The sequence below is a fragment of the Hemicordylus capensis genome, chromosome 1, assembly GCF_027244095.1.
Source record: "Hemicordylus capensis ecotype Gifberg chromosome 1, rHemCap1.1.pri, whole genome shotgun sequence".
Taxonomy (NCBI): Eukaryota; Metazoa; Chordata; class Lepidosauria; order Squamata; family Cordylidae; genus Hemicordylus; species Hemicordylus capensis.
In genome coordinates this window covers 180503937-180520412 of record NC_069657.1, presented here as the reverse complement: position 1 = coordinate 180520412, position 16476 = coordinate 180503937, and the positions used below count along the sequence as shown (strand labels likewise).

General features: G+C 43.8%; 1 protein-coding gene across 5 annotated transcripts in view; it reads right to left on the bottom strand.

Moving 5' to 3' along the window:
• Positions 1 to 16476, bottom strand: part of LYPD6 (LY6/PLAUR domain containing 6) — an 89601-nt gene that overhangs the window by 11349 nt on the left and 61776 nt on the right. The window contains exons 1-2 of one of the 5 annotated variants that reach the window (XR_008314160.1): positions 8568 to 8687; positions 3246 to 3435 (exon numbers count right to left, since the gene is read on the bottom strand). Coding sequence is in view for 4 of the 5 variants with exons in the window: in XM_053287056.1 (XP_053143031.1) it covers positions 3246 to 3363 (118 nt within the window). In the remaining variant the exon portion in view is untranslated. Of the gene's footprint in view, positions 1 to 3245; positions 3436 to 8109; positions 8162 to 8567; positions 8690 to 16476 lie in introns of those variants that run through there. The other 4 variants (XM_053287056.1, XM_053287054.1, XM_053287057.1 and 1 more) reach the window with 4 other exon arrangements.

Here is a 16476-nt window from a genome sequence, read left to right as displayed (position 1 = left end):
CCTTAATACCATAGAAAATCTGTGGAGGGAGCTGAAGGTGCGGGTTGCCAAACATCAGCCTCAAAACCTTTCCGACTTGGAGAGGATCTGCAAAGAGGAGTGGGACAACATCCCTCCTGGGTTGTGTGCAAACCTGGTGGCCAACTACAAGAAACGTCTGACCTCTGTGATTGCCAACAAGGGTTTTGCCACCAAGTACTAAGACATCTTTTGTGAAGGGATCGAATACTTATTTCCCTCACTACAATGCAAATCCATCACTGACTTTTGGGCACTGGGCTTTTGAGAGTTTGTTTGTTGTTATTCTGTCTCTCACAGCTACAATAAACCTACCATTCCAATTATAGCCTGGTCATTTCTGTGTCAGAGGGCAAACGGACAAAATCAGCAGGGGATCAAATACTTATTTCCATCACTGTAACTGCTGGGCCTGGACTGATACCCACCTTCCATGCTACCAGCCCCATCCCACCCCATGATATTTACATTATATCAAGTGAATATTAGGAAGCAGAGCCAAATGCTACCTTAGGAGCAGTCCTTTTGCCTTGGACTAGAACAGTGTCCAGAGAGGAGACCATTTCCATCACCAATCAGCGACTGGTCAGATGTGTGTGGACATTTCCCCTTTAATGCCACCAACCTCCTACTACCATACCTCATGTCTACACCCCTGCTAACTGGGCAAAGAGGCACCTTTTAAAGCTGTGATTCTCTTTATTTAGCAGGGGGAGAGTAACTGGCCCTATCCACCCCCAGCACAGTACCTCCAGTGACTGTTGCTGGTGTGTGTCTTATGTTTCTTTTTAGAATGTGAGCCCTTTGGAGACAGGGAGCCATCTTATTTATTTATTATTTCTCTTTGTAAACTGCCCTGAGCAATTTTTGGAAGGGTGGTATAGAAATCAAATTAATAATAATGATGATGATGATGATAATTACACACAAAAACCAAAGAGAAGCTGCTGAAGATTCTGGAAGCCTGGTGCCTGGTACTTTCTTCAGCTGTGTTATTTTTTTAGAAATTAATTACTAGTACTGAAAGGAAGTTTCAAAGAGCAGTTGCCACAGCTGTGAGAGACTCTCATTTGGCTCATGATCAGAGGATTTAATAAGCCTGATAGACTGGGTTTGGAGCACAAGGCCACAGTCCCTTAAGAGGACTATTCTCAAAGAAATAAAAAGTGACTGCCCAGTGTACAAAATTGCCTGTAACTATATCTGGCCATTAACTCTCTCAGTCAACAGTAATTCACCTTTTACTCCAAGCTGTAAGAAAAAAGTAGTGGTCATCTTCTTCTTCTTTTTTTGCTTTGTATCATTGCTGTTGTAATTTTTAAACAAACTAGTTGCAATTCCAAAAAGAGAGAGATTTGGTTTGCAATTATGCAAGTACAAGCATACCTAATTCAAAAGATTCCTAATTCTGTGAAGATGAGAGCCTGTTTCAGATTTGCATGTTGGGTCTCCTGTATAGGCCAGTTAAGGATAATTGTAAGAGCAAGAGGAAGGGAGGAGAAAGTATGGAGAAGAGAAAGGGGCATGCCACAATGAACATAAGCAGAGAGCAAAAAGGGCCTCCAAACGCCATGCATGCACTAGAGAGGACACTAGGAAGATAGGAAGCTGCCTTATACCAAGTTGGACCATTGGTTCATCTCGCTCAGTATTCTCTACACAGACTGGCAGCAGCTTCTCCAAGGTTACAGGCAGGAGTCTCTCCCAGCCCTATCTGGAGATGCCAGGGAGGGAACTTGGAACCTTCTGCATGCAAGATAGCAAATGCTCTTCCCAGAGCAGCCTCATCCCCTAAGGAGAATATCTTTTAAATCATCATCATCATCATCATCATCAACCACAATAACAATAATAAACTTTATTTGTTGGTCGCCCCATAACAAAGTGTTCTCACAGTGCTCACACATGTAGTCTCCCATTCAAATGCAAACCAGAGTGGACCCTGCTTAGCAAAGGCGACAATTCATGCTTGGTCCCACAAAACCAGTTCTCCTCCCATAGACCAACTCTTCTCCCTCTAGTATCTCATATATTTTTTTATTCACAGCAGTTACTAAAAATCTGAGTGGTAGTCTGATCTTTCTATTCTTTGCATATTAGAAGTTCCTTCTGCATATTTTGGTTTACTCCACAACTGGCTTTTTCTTCGCAGGATGGTGGGACAAGGCAGGAAAACAATTCATCATTTATTCTTCTCAGACTTTAAAAAATCTAGATCATGTTTAATCTCACCAAGGCATTGCATAGCGTGTGCCTCTGTGTATCCCAAGTTGATCTCCTCTTAAACAGGGATCCCCTGGCATTTCCCAGTATTTTCCACCTGCCCCCATAACATAGAGATTAGTGCAATAAATGTGTATAATCCTGTACATCATAGAGAAAGTGGGGGAAAATGGTGAGAAGGACCCAATAAGCTCCAACCATCAGGAAGAGCCACTGTCAAATTTGACAGCTTCCTATGCACATCTATTTTTGAGGCAGGATATGTTGGTGGAGTGGGAGAAAGTGTTGAAAGGTAGCTAAATATGCCTTCAGGGAATCCTAGTATCAGCACTTTTTATATTAATGATTTAATTGCTAGTATTTGCAGCCAGTGCTATGTTTCAAGAAGCTATTTTAGGTTAATATTGTATGTTGGGTGGGAAGGAAAAGAGGGTCACAGAGAAATATTTAATTGCCAGTATGCGTAGTCAGTATCACAGTTCCAGAAGCACTTTAGTTTTTAAAGGTTTATTTTATTTTCTGATGAGAGAAATGGGAAATTGTGACCAAGACATTATGCCATAATTTTCAAATGAACAATAAAAATATAAGAACTGTCTGGCTGAACCGGACCAAGGGCCGTCCAGTCCCACAATCCGTTTCCATAACAATCAAGATACCTCAGGGCACTCGCAAGCCATGCATGAAGTATACAATCCAAATATGGAGGTTCCATTTTGCTATCACGGATACTGGCAAATCTAGTCTTCATTTGTGTTTGGGCAACTCCAAAGATTAGACCTTTGAGCACCTGTACTTTAGAAGGGCACCAGTCATCACTGATCTGGCACAAGGCATTCAACTACACCAAGTTGGTCTTCCAGTTCTAGGAACCCATTTAGTTTCTGCAAAAGACTAGCCTATTCATACCATCTACTGCATCTTCTCTTTGAATATTAGTTGTCTCCCCTTTTCACAGGAACAGGGCATCATCTTATTACATTAAGCTCCTCTATGCATCTTACTTGAAGGATGAAGGTAGACAATATCTTTCACCGTAAAGTCTCGGGCTTGAATTACTTTCAGGCAATCAGCAAACAGGCTAAGGAGCAGGGCCCAGGCCAGCACAGGCCAGGATTCCATTGCAGAGGAAGAGCCTCAAACATGCGGATTTCTTGGGGATAGGTTCTCCTTGTACCCGGAAGAAAAAGGCACCTGAAGGTAGACAAGGGGGGGGGGGATGATGACAGGTGAGTAAATCCAACATCCAAGTGCTACACACAACCTAAGTTGTGCAGTAAGAGATTAAACAGAAATGACTTGTTCGTCCTGGACAAGAAAAACTAACTATGCTAAATATCCATAAATATCTTGAAAGCTAAAACTTGACTGCAAGACAAAGGCAGCCAAGGACCTTTAAGGCAATGAGGGAGCACATACGTTGCATATATTAGGTCCCAATTCTTACCATCTTCACTTAAAGAATCTTGGGTAGCAAGATGCAGGGGGAGGGGGAGTTTCACTTAGCCCTTCCCCCAGAAATGCTCACTGCAACCCAGAGGTAGTTCCCAGAGGGCTTATTTCCAGGTCGTGGGGAGTACTTCCAGGGGTTAGAAGGGATTGGTAAAATCTGCCCCTCCCCCATTCATGCTGTGAGACTTTGCATTACTAAACACTGCAGAGGCAACTTGCTTGCCTTTAGCTATATGTTCTTATAGATACATGCATGCAGGACAGGTCCATCAATGGCTACTAGTCTGAGGGCTATAGGCCACCTCCAGCCTCAGAAGCAAGATGCCTCTAAATACCAGTTGAAGAGCAGCAATAGCAGGAGAGAGGGCATGCCCTCAGCTCTTGCCTGTGGAGTTCCCAGAGGCATCTGGTGGGCCACTATGCGAAACAGGATGCTGGTAGGCCTTGGGCCTGTTCCAGCAGGGCTGTTCTTATGTTCTTGAGGTGCCTCTGCACCATTAGTAAAGATGTCAGCCTCTGCACACACTATGATATGTGAGGATTATGTATGTCTTCTTTAACCACATGTATATGCACTTATAAGTGGTCATTCACAGCAAGTGACATATGATCTTCATTAATGACAGACAGGATCCAGATAACACAGAGACAGGATCCAAACTAAGTTAGTCATGACTAAACACCATTGAAATAAATGAGACATGACTAACTTAAGTTGCATGAATTTCAGTTGAACTTTGTCATGACTAATTTAGTCTGGACCCTTCCCAGGGACTTTTTCCAAAACCAATGCAAACCAAAACCTTATGGATGATGCACCCCCTTCAGTGTTAAGGTCTACGCTGATTTCAACAGAATCAGTATTGCTTCACAGCAGCATATCAGAACAAGAGTACAAAGTTTCTGCACAATACAATTGCCTCTGTTCCATCAACTGAGATTGTTAGTGAGATCCAATAATATTTGCCACTGGGCAAATGTAAATGCAGACCCTGTAAAACCTATGCCTTTTGAAACTCTTAAAGATTCAGCATACAGGGAAGTTTAGTATATTGTAATGACGAGAACTGCACCAAAATGGAGTCAAAGTGTTGTTTGTGAAGAGTGAGGGAGTGAAGAATGAGTGTACCATTATGTATACACAGCACAGATGTCATGGAGGCAAAACAAAGCCAACCAGAATGAAGGCAGCGTTTCCTCATCAGTCATGGGTGACCCTCAGTCAGGTCACCAATTCCCTCACTCTTCTCAAACACCACTTTAACACCATTTTGATCCAATGCTTGTGGGGTGGAAATCGCCCAAAGTGCAGGCATTGTTCACCACTCACAAAGATATCTGGGAGATGTTCTTCCTCTGCCCAACCTAGATGAGGCTAGGATGGCTCAGAAAAACCTGAGAGTCAGACACTGAAGCTATTCTCACGATCACTGGAAAGCGGGCTAAGGGAGCTTAGCCCGCTTTCCAGGGATCATGGGAACCACCGGGCTCGCAGGTGAGCCCGGTGCTCCCAAGGCAGCTAGCCCGCCTAACTGCCCCTCCCCTAAGATGAGGTTAACCTCATCTTTTTGCTCGTGTGTTGCCGCGGCGTGCAGCGACACACAAGTAGACCCCCGACTGGGAGGCTGAAAGCAGCCTCCTGGGCTTGGAGGTCTCTCCAGAACGCCCCGTGCACTCATGCGGGGCATCTTGGAACTTCCGGGGGCTGCACAGCCCCCGATCCCCACTGCCCCTGCTGGCTCCATGATGGAGCCGGTAGTCGTGTGGGCAGCCTATCTGGCTGCCCAGCTACGAGCGGCTGCTTGTCTGTGGGGAGAGCGGGCTAAGCCCGCTCTCCCTGCAGGTAGCCCCAAAGCTCTTCTCACTGATCATGAGAAGAGCTTCACTATCTTTTGGGGTTGTTTCATCTGACCTCATTTCACGTGGATCTGTTTTAATAAATTGTATTACATCACAGCTTCTGTTCGGTTCCCAAAGTTTGTACTGACCTTGACTCCTTCTCTATTCTCCATCAAAAAGGCAATTTTCCCCCCAGACTCCGGAAATCTACCTTAGCAACAATGCTTGCTTCCCACACATTGAGTCTGTTGCTACTGAAAATTAACTGGGCCTATGATGACCAGCCACAGGGCAACGTTTCACCATTGTTAACAACAAGGAACCTGAAGACCTCCTACAGACTCAAGGAGAGTTTATATTGTTTTATTATTCCCCATAACTGTGAGCATGTACTTGGCTGCTGTGAGGGGTCTTAAGGTTACAAAATGGGCGGTTGTCTTGTCACTTGTATACTCTTGTTCACAATGATTTTTCTCTAAGCAGCATGTGCAGGTATATGACAATATGGCTGAAGGGGTTTAGCAGTGTGAATCTGCTCTTTGGATTCAGATAATCACATCATCTCCACAACAGGCAATTACTTTTTGCAGTAGCTAATTATTGGCAATTGGGAACATAGGAAGCTACCTTATACTGAGTTTGCTCTGTCTAGCTCAGTATTGTCTGCATAGTAGTAGCGACTTCTCCAAGGCTGCAGGCAGGAGTCTTTCTTAGCCCTATCTTGAAGATGCCAGGGAACCTTCAGATGCTGTTCCCAGAGCAGCCCCATATCTTCCAGTGCTCACATTTTTTACAATAATATCTTCTAGTGCTCACATGTCGTCTCCCATTCAAATGCAAACCAGGCTTAAGACCCTGCTTAGCAAAGGGGACAATTCATGTTTGCTACCACAAGACCAGCACCAGTTAAGTCAGATTAGGCTGCTTGCTAGTGGTCATCACTTGTGACACTCATTCAATGACCACTTGTTGGACAAGGTAGGTTTCTAAAGCTTGTCCAATGAGTAGTGCCCACAAACATAAAGCAGCAAAAATTCTGGGATAGAGCAGTTTTTATTTATAACCTCTAGAGAAGGCAATTTTAATTGACTTTGCCTTCCTGTCCTCACTCATATCATGACGCAAGGGTGAGCCTTCTAGTTGCTCACTCCAAGTTATAGCAATAGCAATAGCAATAGCACTTACAATATGATACTTTGATCCAAGTTATGCAATAAAAGAGATGAGAGACACACAAGAAGAAGTGTTCAGAAGTAATCTAAGGTTGGGATCACAAAGCTATATCACAAAACATACCTATGAAGATTATTAAGTGGTTACATAACTGAATTCTTATTTACTTCAGTATACAGAGTTTGGTGTACAACATGGGACAATGTGTTCAGATCCATTTGCTAAATGATATAATGCTGAAGTTGTCCCAGTTCCTTATGAATAAGAAATACAGCAATTCATTCTTGTGTCATATATTGTTCAGACTGACCTACCTACTGCTTTTCAGATAGAGAAAGAAGATAAGGACGGGAAAGGGCGCTTGCTTATTCCAACATAGCCATCACTGCATAATGAAACAAATTTGCTATTCTGATCAGGGGGGATGTCATCACTCTATGCAATGCCTGTAATAATGTCTAGGTGATTAAAAAAATCAATGGCTGGTCTAAATTATGATCCTTGAACTCTCATTTCAATAATGAAATTCTTGCTCCACACCTTCATTTTTCCAGCACTACACATCTCTCATGTATGCATTCAAGAGAGTGAAGGAAAGCTAGGTGAAGATTCGCCCTGCAATTTTTACAGCGAGCTATTCATTCTTACACCTCTAGTACCATGAAGCTGCTCTCTGACATTCTTTCCTGGGGCAATTTAAAGGCTGATTCTGTTTTTCAGCTGTGGTCTCTTGCATATTCAGTTTATGAGAACACACAGTAGAGACTGCATATAATATATAATATAATTATATTCACACCTCAGACACACAACCTAATGAGAGCAACAGCATATACAAAACAACATGATACTTTGATCCACAATTTAGTTAAACTGAAGGGCTTTAACTCATGCCTGTGGCCTGTACTGTGAAACTGAAAATGTCTGCCTTCAGATGTGTCAGATTAAGCACCAAAGGAAGGGGGGGAAACCCAGTCACTGTTTAAACCCAGTCACTTTTAAACTACCTACTATTACTTTTTAAATAGACCTGCATGTGCAAGGAAGTATATGAGAAAATATTATCAGGAGGATAATATCAAGTAGTTTATATACTTAGACAACAGTAGGGCTCTTGATTCCGCCCACCAGCCTACCTTTTATTTACAATGAATAACCATAGCTTGATCAGTCCAAAAAAACAAAGATAGGACCCATTTTTTGGCAGGGCGGCAGAGGGGGGAGATCAGAAGTTAGTCTGGATCAGAATACAGTCATGGAAAAGCTCGGAGAGGATAAAATAATATAATCAATTACTACACATGCTCTAGCACTTGATTGTTGAAAAAAGTTCCTTCTTCTTAAAATAACCAATACAGTACAAGCAAAATCTCTACACAAAAGGTACAAAGAAATTCCTTTAACCTTCAAGGTGCAGATCCTCTCAAAGCATTTGAGGAGTCCCCACACAAACATTTTACTGACTCCCCCCTGCCAAGCCTCATAACTCATATCTTTAATTCCTCAGATACATTTTTCACACCCGCAACGGTGTCTTTCCTCTCCCCCCAAAATTTTGAGTGAGGCGTTCTTCCCTTCTTTCCCTTCTGTACCTCTTGAATGGGCCTCTCAAGTCATTCTCAAAATATCATTTTTAAAAACAACAGAACCCCAAGAGTCAAAGACTTTTGACATCAGAGCCCATTTGCTTCTTAGCCAAGCCCCATCATTCTTCTTTAAGTTCCCAGGGTCATCATGTGAACAAACTTGATTTTTTTAGAAACACAAAACTGTATTAGCTAGACTCTCTTAATAATCTGAATGTCTTGAATTTTACAAAAGAAAGGCAGATATAAACATTTATAATAAATAACAGGGTAGACCTCTAAGTAGATGACCTCACACCTTCTTTCAGCAGGAAATGGCTGCCATAATTTGCAGATGGTTACTATGGGAGAACAATGGGTCTGTAAGTAAGGATGTGTGCACTGGCTTGCTTCAAGCTAGGCTTGACATTGAGCTGGCCCGGTTTGGGGGTGGGGATACTTCGTGGGTCAGCTCAGAGAGTATACTTGTAAAGGGGAATCCAGCAAGGATTCCCCATTACAAGTAAAGGAAATTCCCTATGCTAAATTATGGAAGTTTCCATGGCAGCAACCATGGAGAGATAGGTGGCAGCGGTGAGGGCTCCTCCAACCCGCGCCCCCCCCCCCAGCCTCCCAAATGGCAGTCCCGGGCCTCTACACACATGCAGAAGCTATTAGAGTAGCCTCTGTGCATGTACAAATGGCCTCTTGCAGGATGATGCAAATGGCCTCTGCACACCTGTGGAAGTCACTCTAATGGCCTCCATGTGTGTGCAGAGGCCCAAGCCTGGCCACAGACTGCCTAGCCTGTCGTCTGGGAGGCCAGCAGAGGGATTGGAGGCATCTCCGCCATCATCCCCAACGCAACCACTTCCACTGTCCCCACTGATACCTTATTTTTAAGGTAAAGACTACCTTTTCTCACACCCCCACTGCATCTACTTGTAATGGGGAATCCTCACCAGATTCCCCATTACAACTATACCCCTTGTTGCCAGACAGCCCGATTTAGGGGTAGCCCAGAGAACACCTCTCTCTATCTGTACTACTTGGGAAGGGTATACAGCCCGAAACTGCAAGATCATAGTCCCTACTGTGAACGTTTCACCTGCCTATGTTTGGCAAGACTCACAGCTGGTTGCTCAGCATGAGCAAAGCGTGGTTTAATATAAAGCGTGAGTCAGAATAGCAAAGACTGGATGGGACGTCCCCATCCTTCTCTTTCAGAGAGAAGGCAGTAGCTGGCAAGCAGATCCCATTTCAGAGGGCAAATTAATCAAGAAAGGAATCCTCCCTTTCTTGATAACAAGAGATAACAGTGGCGCACTCCTTGGGAGGTACACAGATAACTGGTGCATTCCCCAACCCATTCTAAAACCAACACATTAGCTGGCAAGGACTCAGATAAATGAGCACATCAGATGTGTAATCTAGACACCTGAAAAGAGGCATCCTGTCCTTGAGATAGTTAGCCCAGCAGTTCTATTCAACACATCTAACACATTTACATCACTTTACCCATGCCTCTGTTGGGCAACCTACCCTCAGAGTGATTAGGTTTGAGTGGCAATAGATTTCTTTGCCACCCTCTGGGTAAGCAGAATGGCTTGGATAATTATCCTATGGACTCACATCCATATGAGTTGTAGCCCCTCCAGTCCTGACTCCACTTCTTCCTGCCTGATCCCTTGAGTTGAAGCCTCCTTGCCAATGTGCAATGAAAGCATTAACTTAAAATCAGGAAGGATAGGTGAACTAACCTCTTGCCCTTCTAAGCCTCCACCCCCCACCCACCCACCCCGATCCTCTCTGCCATCTACACACTTTTCATGGCAAGCCTTAAGACAGGCTCTAGTCTAAGCACCTCAGCCCAGCCAATCAATTTCTAATTAGGACTTTAAGCTGAATTACTGCTAGCCATACTCTTGCCTATTAGCTAAGTTTTATTGCCTTGCCTGACTGAACGTTTGTCTTCTGTACCTCTGTATACCCTTAATAAAACTTGATGAACTGTAAGACTCTGTCTCCTTGTTTTTCCAGTACACCAAAACTTGCTCAAATTGATACTTACTGAAGCCAAACTGCTCCCCAAGCCAAACAAATGCAGACCCAAAGCATAGTTGCAGTGTCTAGCCAGCAGTTCCAGTTACACTTGCCAGCCTGTTCGTGAGCCGGCTCAGTCAGGCTCGATGCCTGGACTGGAACTGGCTCTGTTTCAGTCAAGCTCAAGCCACCCTAGGCGGTTCAAATCCGGTCCCAATTGGAGCCAAACCAGGAAACCTAGTCTGTGCACCTCCCTAATGGAAGAACACATGCTTCATATGTAGAAGCTCCCAGGTTCAATCACTGTCATCTCCAGGCAGGGCTGGAATAGACCCCTGTCTGCAACCTCAGAGAGGTGCTTCAGGTCAGTGTAAATATTAATAATGATGATTAATAATAATAAACTTTATTTGTTAACCAATCGATAACAAATTATAATACCGCCCAGAGAACTTGTGTTTGGGGAGGTATAAAAATATGATAAACAAACAAACAAACAAAATTGTTCTCTGGGCAGCTCACAACACAGCATTAGAATATAAAATAAAAACATATAACACATAACAGATTAAAAAGGGGGGATACAATACAAAGCAATTTAAAAACACTTTTAAAATCAGTTTAAACATCAAATTTAAAAATCAAAATCAAAATTTAAAAATGCCTGAGTGAACAAAAAGGTCTTCCATGGCATCTAAAAGAACAAAGTGATGAAGCCAGACGAGCCTCATTGGGAAAGCTACTCCATAAATGGGGTGTAACCACTGAAAAGGCCCTCTCTCTTATAGCCACCCACCTCATCTCGTTTGGCAGTGGCATTTGGAGGAGGGCCTCTGAAGGAGATCTTAAGGTACCAGTTGGGACATATGGGGCAAGGCACTCTCTCAGACAACCTGGTCCCAAGCCATATGGAGGGCTCTGGAGATTAAAACCAGCACTTTGAATTGGCCCATAAATGGACTGGGAGCTAATGCAGCTGAGGAAGCACTGATGTAATATGCCCAAAAGGTCCAGTCCCAGTTAATAATCTTGCAGCCCTATTTTGTACCATCTGCAGTTTCTAGACCGTTTTCAAAGACAGCCCCACGTACAATGCATTGCAGTAATCTAAGCGAGAGGTTACCAGAACATGAGTTACTGTGGTCATGCTATCTCTATGCAGCTAAGGTTGCAGTTGGCATATCAGCTGAAGCTGATAAAAAGGCACTTCGAGCCACAGAGACCACTTCAGCCCTAACGACAATGCTGGATCAATGAGCACTCCCAGACTGCGAACCTGGTCCTTCAGGGGGAGCGAAACCCCATCTAGAACAGGCTGAGCATCATTCACCCGGGCAGAGGAATAACACTGAGGTGAATGGACCAATGGTCTGACTCAGTATAAGGACGCTTCATATGGTCACCTAACATCCATCTATTAATATTATAAATATTATCAAGGCACTTTGAAGGTGAAGGAGACGTTGAAAGGTGTCTGTTTCATCGTTTCCCCTCCCCTGCTTCCCTTCTGGGTGGGGGAGGTTGGCTTAGAGGTTGGCTGCAGGCTTGGCTTGGCTTTGCCTGGGGCTTCCTCTCCCACCACTGTCCTCCTTGGCAGCTCCTTGGCTGCTCTGCCTTCCGTAATTTGCTCAGATACTGGACAGCTGGGCCAGCCCTGCCCCATAGGCGGGTGGCAGGCTCCTGTGAGTGGGGCTTTTCAAACTCTTGGCCCATAAAAAGGGAGGGCGGCAATGAGGGTGCAGCCTCCGGCACAGCTCGCCAGCAGGCGCACCACCTGCAAGTGGAAGCCCTTTGGAGGTGGTCTTTGGGGGTGGGGCTGAGGCCAATTTATTTATCATCTTGGACTCCTTCCCTATAGTGCCGGCCTCTCTTTTATTGCCTGGCTATTTATAGCTATGTGTCAGGGCTCTGGTATAGGTGGAGGCATAGGGGGCACTTCTGGAAGGTCTGTAGTGGCTATTACAGTAGTGGTGGGGAATAGAAGTCTTGATGTTGGCAGGTCAGCAGGCCATTACAGGGGAAGGGAGATCAGAAATTTAATAACTGTTTCCACTTCCAGTTGCCTTGTCAGCATTCAGACCTCACTGTGTAATTCCATTTATCCGCAGAACCTGACCTTGCTCCTTTGCAATGCCAGGTTGGTTCAAATAAGATCAAGATCATCCATGATTTAATCACAGATGAATGAAACGACCTGGCTTGTATAACTGAGACCTGGTTGGAGGAAACTAATGGCCCATTATGAGCTCAGCTCCTCCCTACTGGGTACTCAGTGGTGCAGCAGGTTAGGGGAAGGGGGTGGAGAATAGTTAGTCTATTGGAATAACATCTCCCTTACCAGGATCCCTGTGAGACAATTGGACCATATCGAGTGTGTGTATCTTGCCTGGGAACTTGGGATAGATTGGGGATTGTATTGGTGTACCGGGCACCCTGTTGCCCAATGGAGTCCCTAACTGAGCTGAAGGAGCTGGTTGCGGAGCTCATGTTGGAGTCACCCAGGCTTTGGTGTTGGGTGACTTCAATGTTCACTTTGGGGCTGACTTGTCTGGTGCAGCTCAGGAGTTCATAGTAGTCATCATGATAAGTATGGGCCTATCCTTCCCAACTGGTCACGGGGTAAACACACCCTGCTGGTAACACCTTCAGTTTGGTCTTTTGCTCAGATCAGGGTGGTGTTCCGTGGGTAGAGACTCCTAGAGTGCCTCCATTGTCATGCACAGACCACCATCTGGTTAAGGTTGGTTTCGTGGCCACAACCCACTTCTTCATGGGTGCAGGACCTATTAGGATGGTCCACCCAAGGAGTTCTAGGGTTGGTTCTGCTGGTGATTCTGTTGATGCCCTGGTGGAGACCTGGAATAGGGAGCTTACCAAGGCAGTAGACACTACTGCCCCTAAGTGTCTTCTCCACTCTGCTTCGAAACTAGCACCACTGAACAGCTACAAGAACTGAAGTGGCAAGGGAGAAACTAGAGCGTACGTGGAGGAAGACTCTACTTGAATCCAATAAGACAATGTACAAAGCCCAATGGAAGGCTTATTATGTGGCAATACATGCAGTGAAGAAGCAATTCTATTCTGTACATATTGCATCCACAAGTTCACATCCAGTGGAGTTGTTCATAGTTGTGAGAGGAATGACTCAGGTTCCCTCTTCTCTGAAAATAAATTTGGATTTTTGTTATGATCCCCACCGCACATTAAAATAATCAAGAGAGGTTGTCTCCGTATACCACCAGCTTATATGGCCACGACCCGGGTGCGGACCTTCTCTATAGTCACTCATGGGCTGTGGAATACGCTCCCTATAGACATTCGTGCCTTAAGAGCATTACCAGCCTTTAAAAGAGCCCTCAAGACACTTTTTTATCCAGGCTTTTAATAATCTCTGAATGTTTTACATTTTTAATTGCTGTTGAAATTTTTTAAATTGTGGTAATCTTTTAATGTTTTAAATTTTAATTGTCAGTTTTATTCTGTTTTTATTGTGTTTATTTTTGTAAACTGCCTAGAGCTTTTGGAGTCAGGCGGCATATAAATTAAATAAATAATAATAATAAAGTTTAATTTGCCAAGAATGAAGTATAGTTCTATGAGTTTGGGCTTACACAACCATAAATGGGTGTTTGGGCTCTAGCACAAGAATGATGTGTGTGATCAAAGAAAGACAGATCAAAGCTGGCACTAAAACCTAGTGCTAGCTTTCAGGCATAATCTGAAGCATGGATTCTGGGGACACACCAAATACAAAGGATATTGAGCAAAGAGACAGGCATAAACCGGTAATCAATAATCATCTTAATGTGTATCTTTACTCCAAGCACAGTTTACTTCTGAGCATATATGCTAAGGGTCGAACTGTATGGGAATAACTCATACGGATGCTTTTCAGTTAAAAAGAAATAGACATGTTTGCATTGAGAGCATGTCTGAGTACACCACATAGTCTGACCCTTGGAGCAGCTAGATTTCTTATTTTAAGGAACAGCTCTGTATTACACAATAGCCCAATTCAGATATTGTGCTGTATGAGTGTACAGATGTCTGTACATTCATATGTGTTTGTGTAGATGATTGTACCTGTGTTCATTTTAAAAGTGAACCTGGATACAGGCCCGTCAAATGCATAGTACAGATATAAAGTGTACTTCTGTACTTGCATTAAGCATAACGTGTGAATGACTGTATCCATGTACAGATCAGTACCTGTGTACACTGTACACTCGTATGAATGTGCCTAATGGAAAAGCAGGTTTGCACTCTTATGGTTGGTCTTGCCACTGAAGATAACCCTACAGATTTTCCAAGTCAGGTACCAGCAAACCAGCTGCTAGTGGCAACTGCAGAAATAGCTCTAAACATCCCAGGGCCACTATATTTTAAAAAGGGATGATACCAGTGGTTCTGGACTTGGAGGTTGCTCTCCCATTGGAAAAAGAGAGAGAGTGAGAGAGCTGTGCCCAAAATACAGTGTCCCTACTACAGAAAATGTACAGGAGTACTTTAGGCATAATTACTAAGCATAGATAAAACAGATACAAATAATCACCATAGGTCTTACTGCAGGAGTGAATTCTAATGTGAGTTTTCCAGGTTAAAAGGGAAGGCAGAACGCCATTAAAAAACCATTAGCCCATTCTAAGCCATCTCTAACCAATCGAGCTGGTGTGTTTGTATAGCTTTAGAACAAGGGCAGTGCAAACACAGAGTAAACAAGAAACAAGCAAGAAACAAGCAACATGGCCACCAAGTGACGTCCCTCTTCACAGCTCTGTTGAAGAAAGCTCGCAAGGGATAAAGCCAGAAATTGAGAGATAAAAGGCAGCTCAAAAAGGGCAAGCAGCAAAATCTCAAGAGAAAGAAGAGGGAACAGTGAAATGGCCTTGACTCAATATAAGGCAGCTTCCTATGTTAATACACTGAAATTGCCCTAGGGCAGAGCTATTCTAACCAACTGTATGCATATTACCACCAACTCCCAATGCCTAAGCAGACAAGTCATCTGGGTCTTAGTCACAGCTGCTTCCATAGAGAATACACATTTACATATTTAACTATAAAGGGTTACCTATTTGCAATTCATATCTGGGAGACTTACTTTTACTACATAAATGGAAAGTAAGTATGGGTGGACAGAAATAAAACAAGGGTGCTAAAGGCATTCTAGAAAGTGAATGTTTTCCTGTTCAAAGACAGGACACACACATACAAAAAAAACCCCTAAGCCAGCCAAAAACAAGTACATAACCAGTACTTGGATAACTGTGGCAAATAAGCAAAAGAGAAAGAAAATGGATGGAGAGTTTGTGCTATTCCAAAAATGAGCTGCAACCTAGTTCATTCATATTAGAAAACATAAAAGGCCCACACACAATTATGTTAAAAATGTACAGTGTACACAGGTACGGTCATTCATGTGTTATGCTGAGCACTGACACAGCACAGTTCCAAGCCATGCCCTGCATTTGATACATCCAGGTTCATTTTTAAAATGAACACACCTACAGTCATTCACACACACACACACACACACACACGTACAAGTGTACAGACATCTGTACACTCATACAGCATAATGTATGAATCATCATTTTAAAAAGGAATTTAAAATTCTAGACTGCGCTCTGAGAAGGGATTTGCTTAATATAGTGGCCAAAATGATGAGCAGCAGTAGGTCACTGTAAAAAGGGCCGTGGGGCCACTGGGAGCCTCTAGCGTCCCTGCAGCTATGGCAAATTGTGCAGCAGAGTAGATGCAGAGGGGGAGGGTAGAGCAATTTTTGCTTCTCTCCCTTCCATTCAGAAGCCCTTTCCACTTGCAGGAATCTGTTCTTGTGCAGCCCTCAGGAACATATTCCTGCAAAGGGAAAGGGCTTTTGACGGAAGAGAAGAGAAGAGAAGCAAAATTCCTTCCACATGTGTTCGGCTGAACAACGCCCCATTGCTGCAGGGACACTGGAGGTTCTTCCCAGCAGCCCCACAACCCTTCTTACACCGACCTACTGCTATGCACCATGTCAGCTATCAATCATAGCTGGGTTGAGGAGATGGACCTTCAGAATTCTTTCAGGTTTTTACATGCTTCTCTGTGTCAAATATCATAACCTGCCCTCCTTTCCCAGTTACCTCAAGGTTGGTCCTTCCCTGTCCATTCATTACAT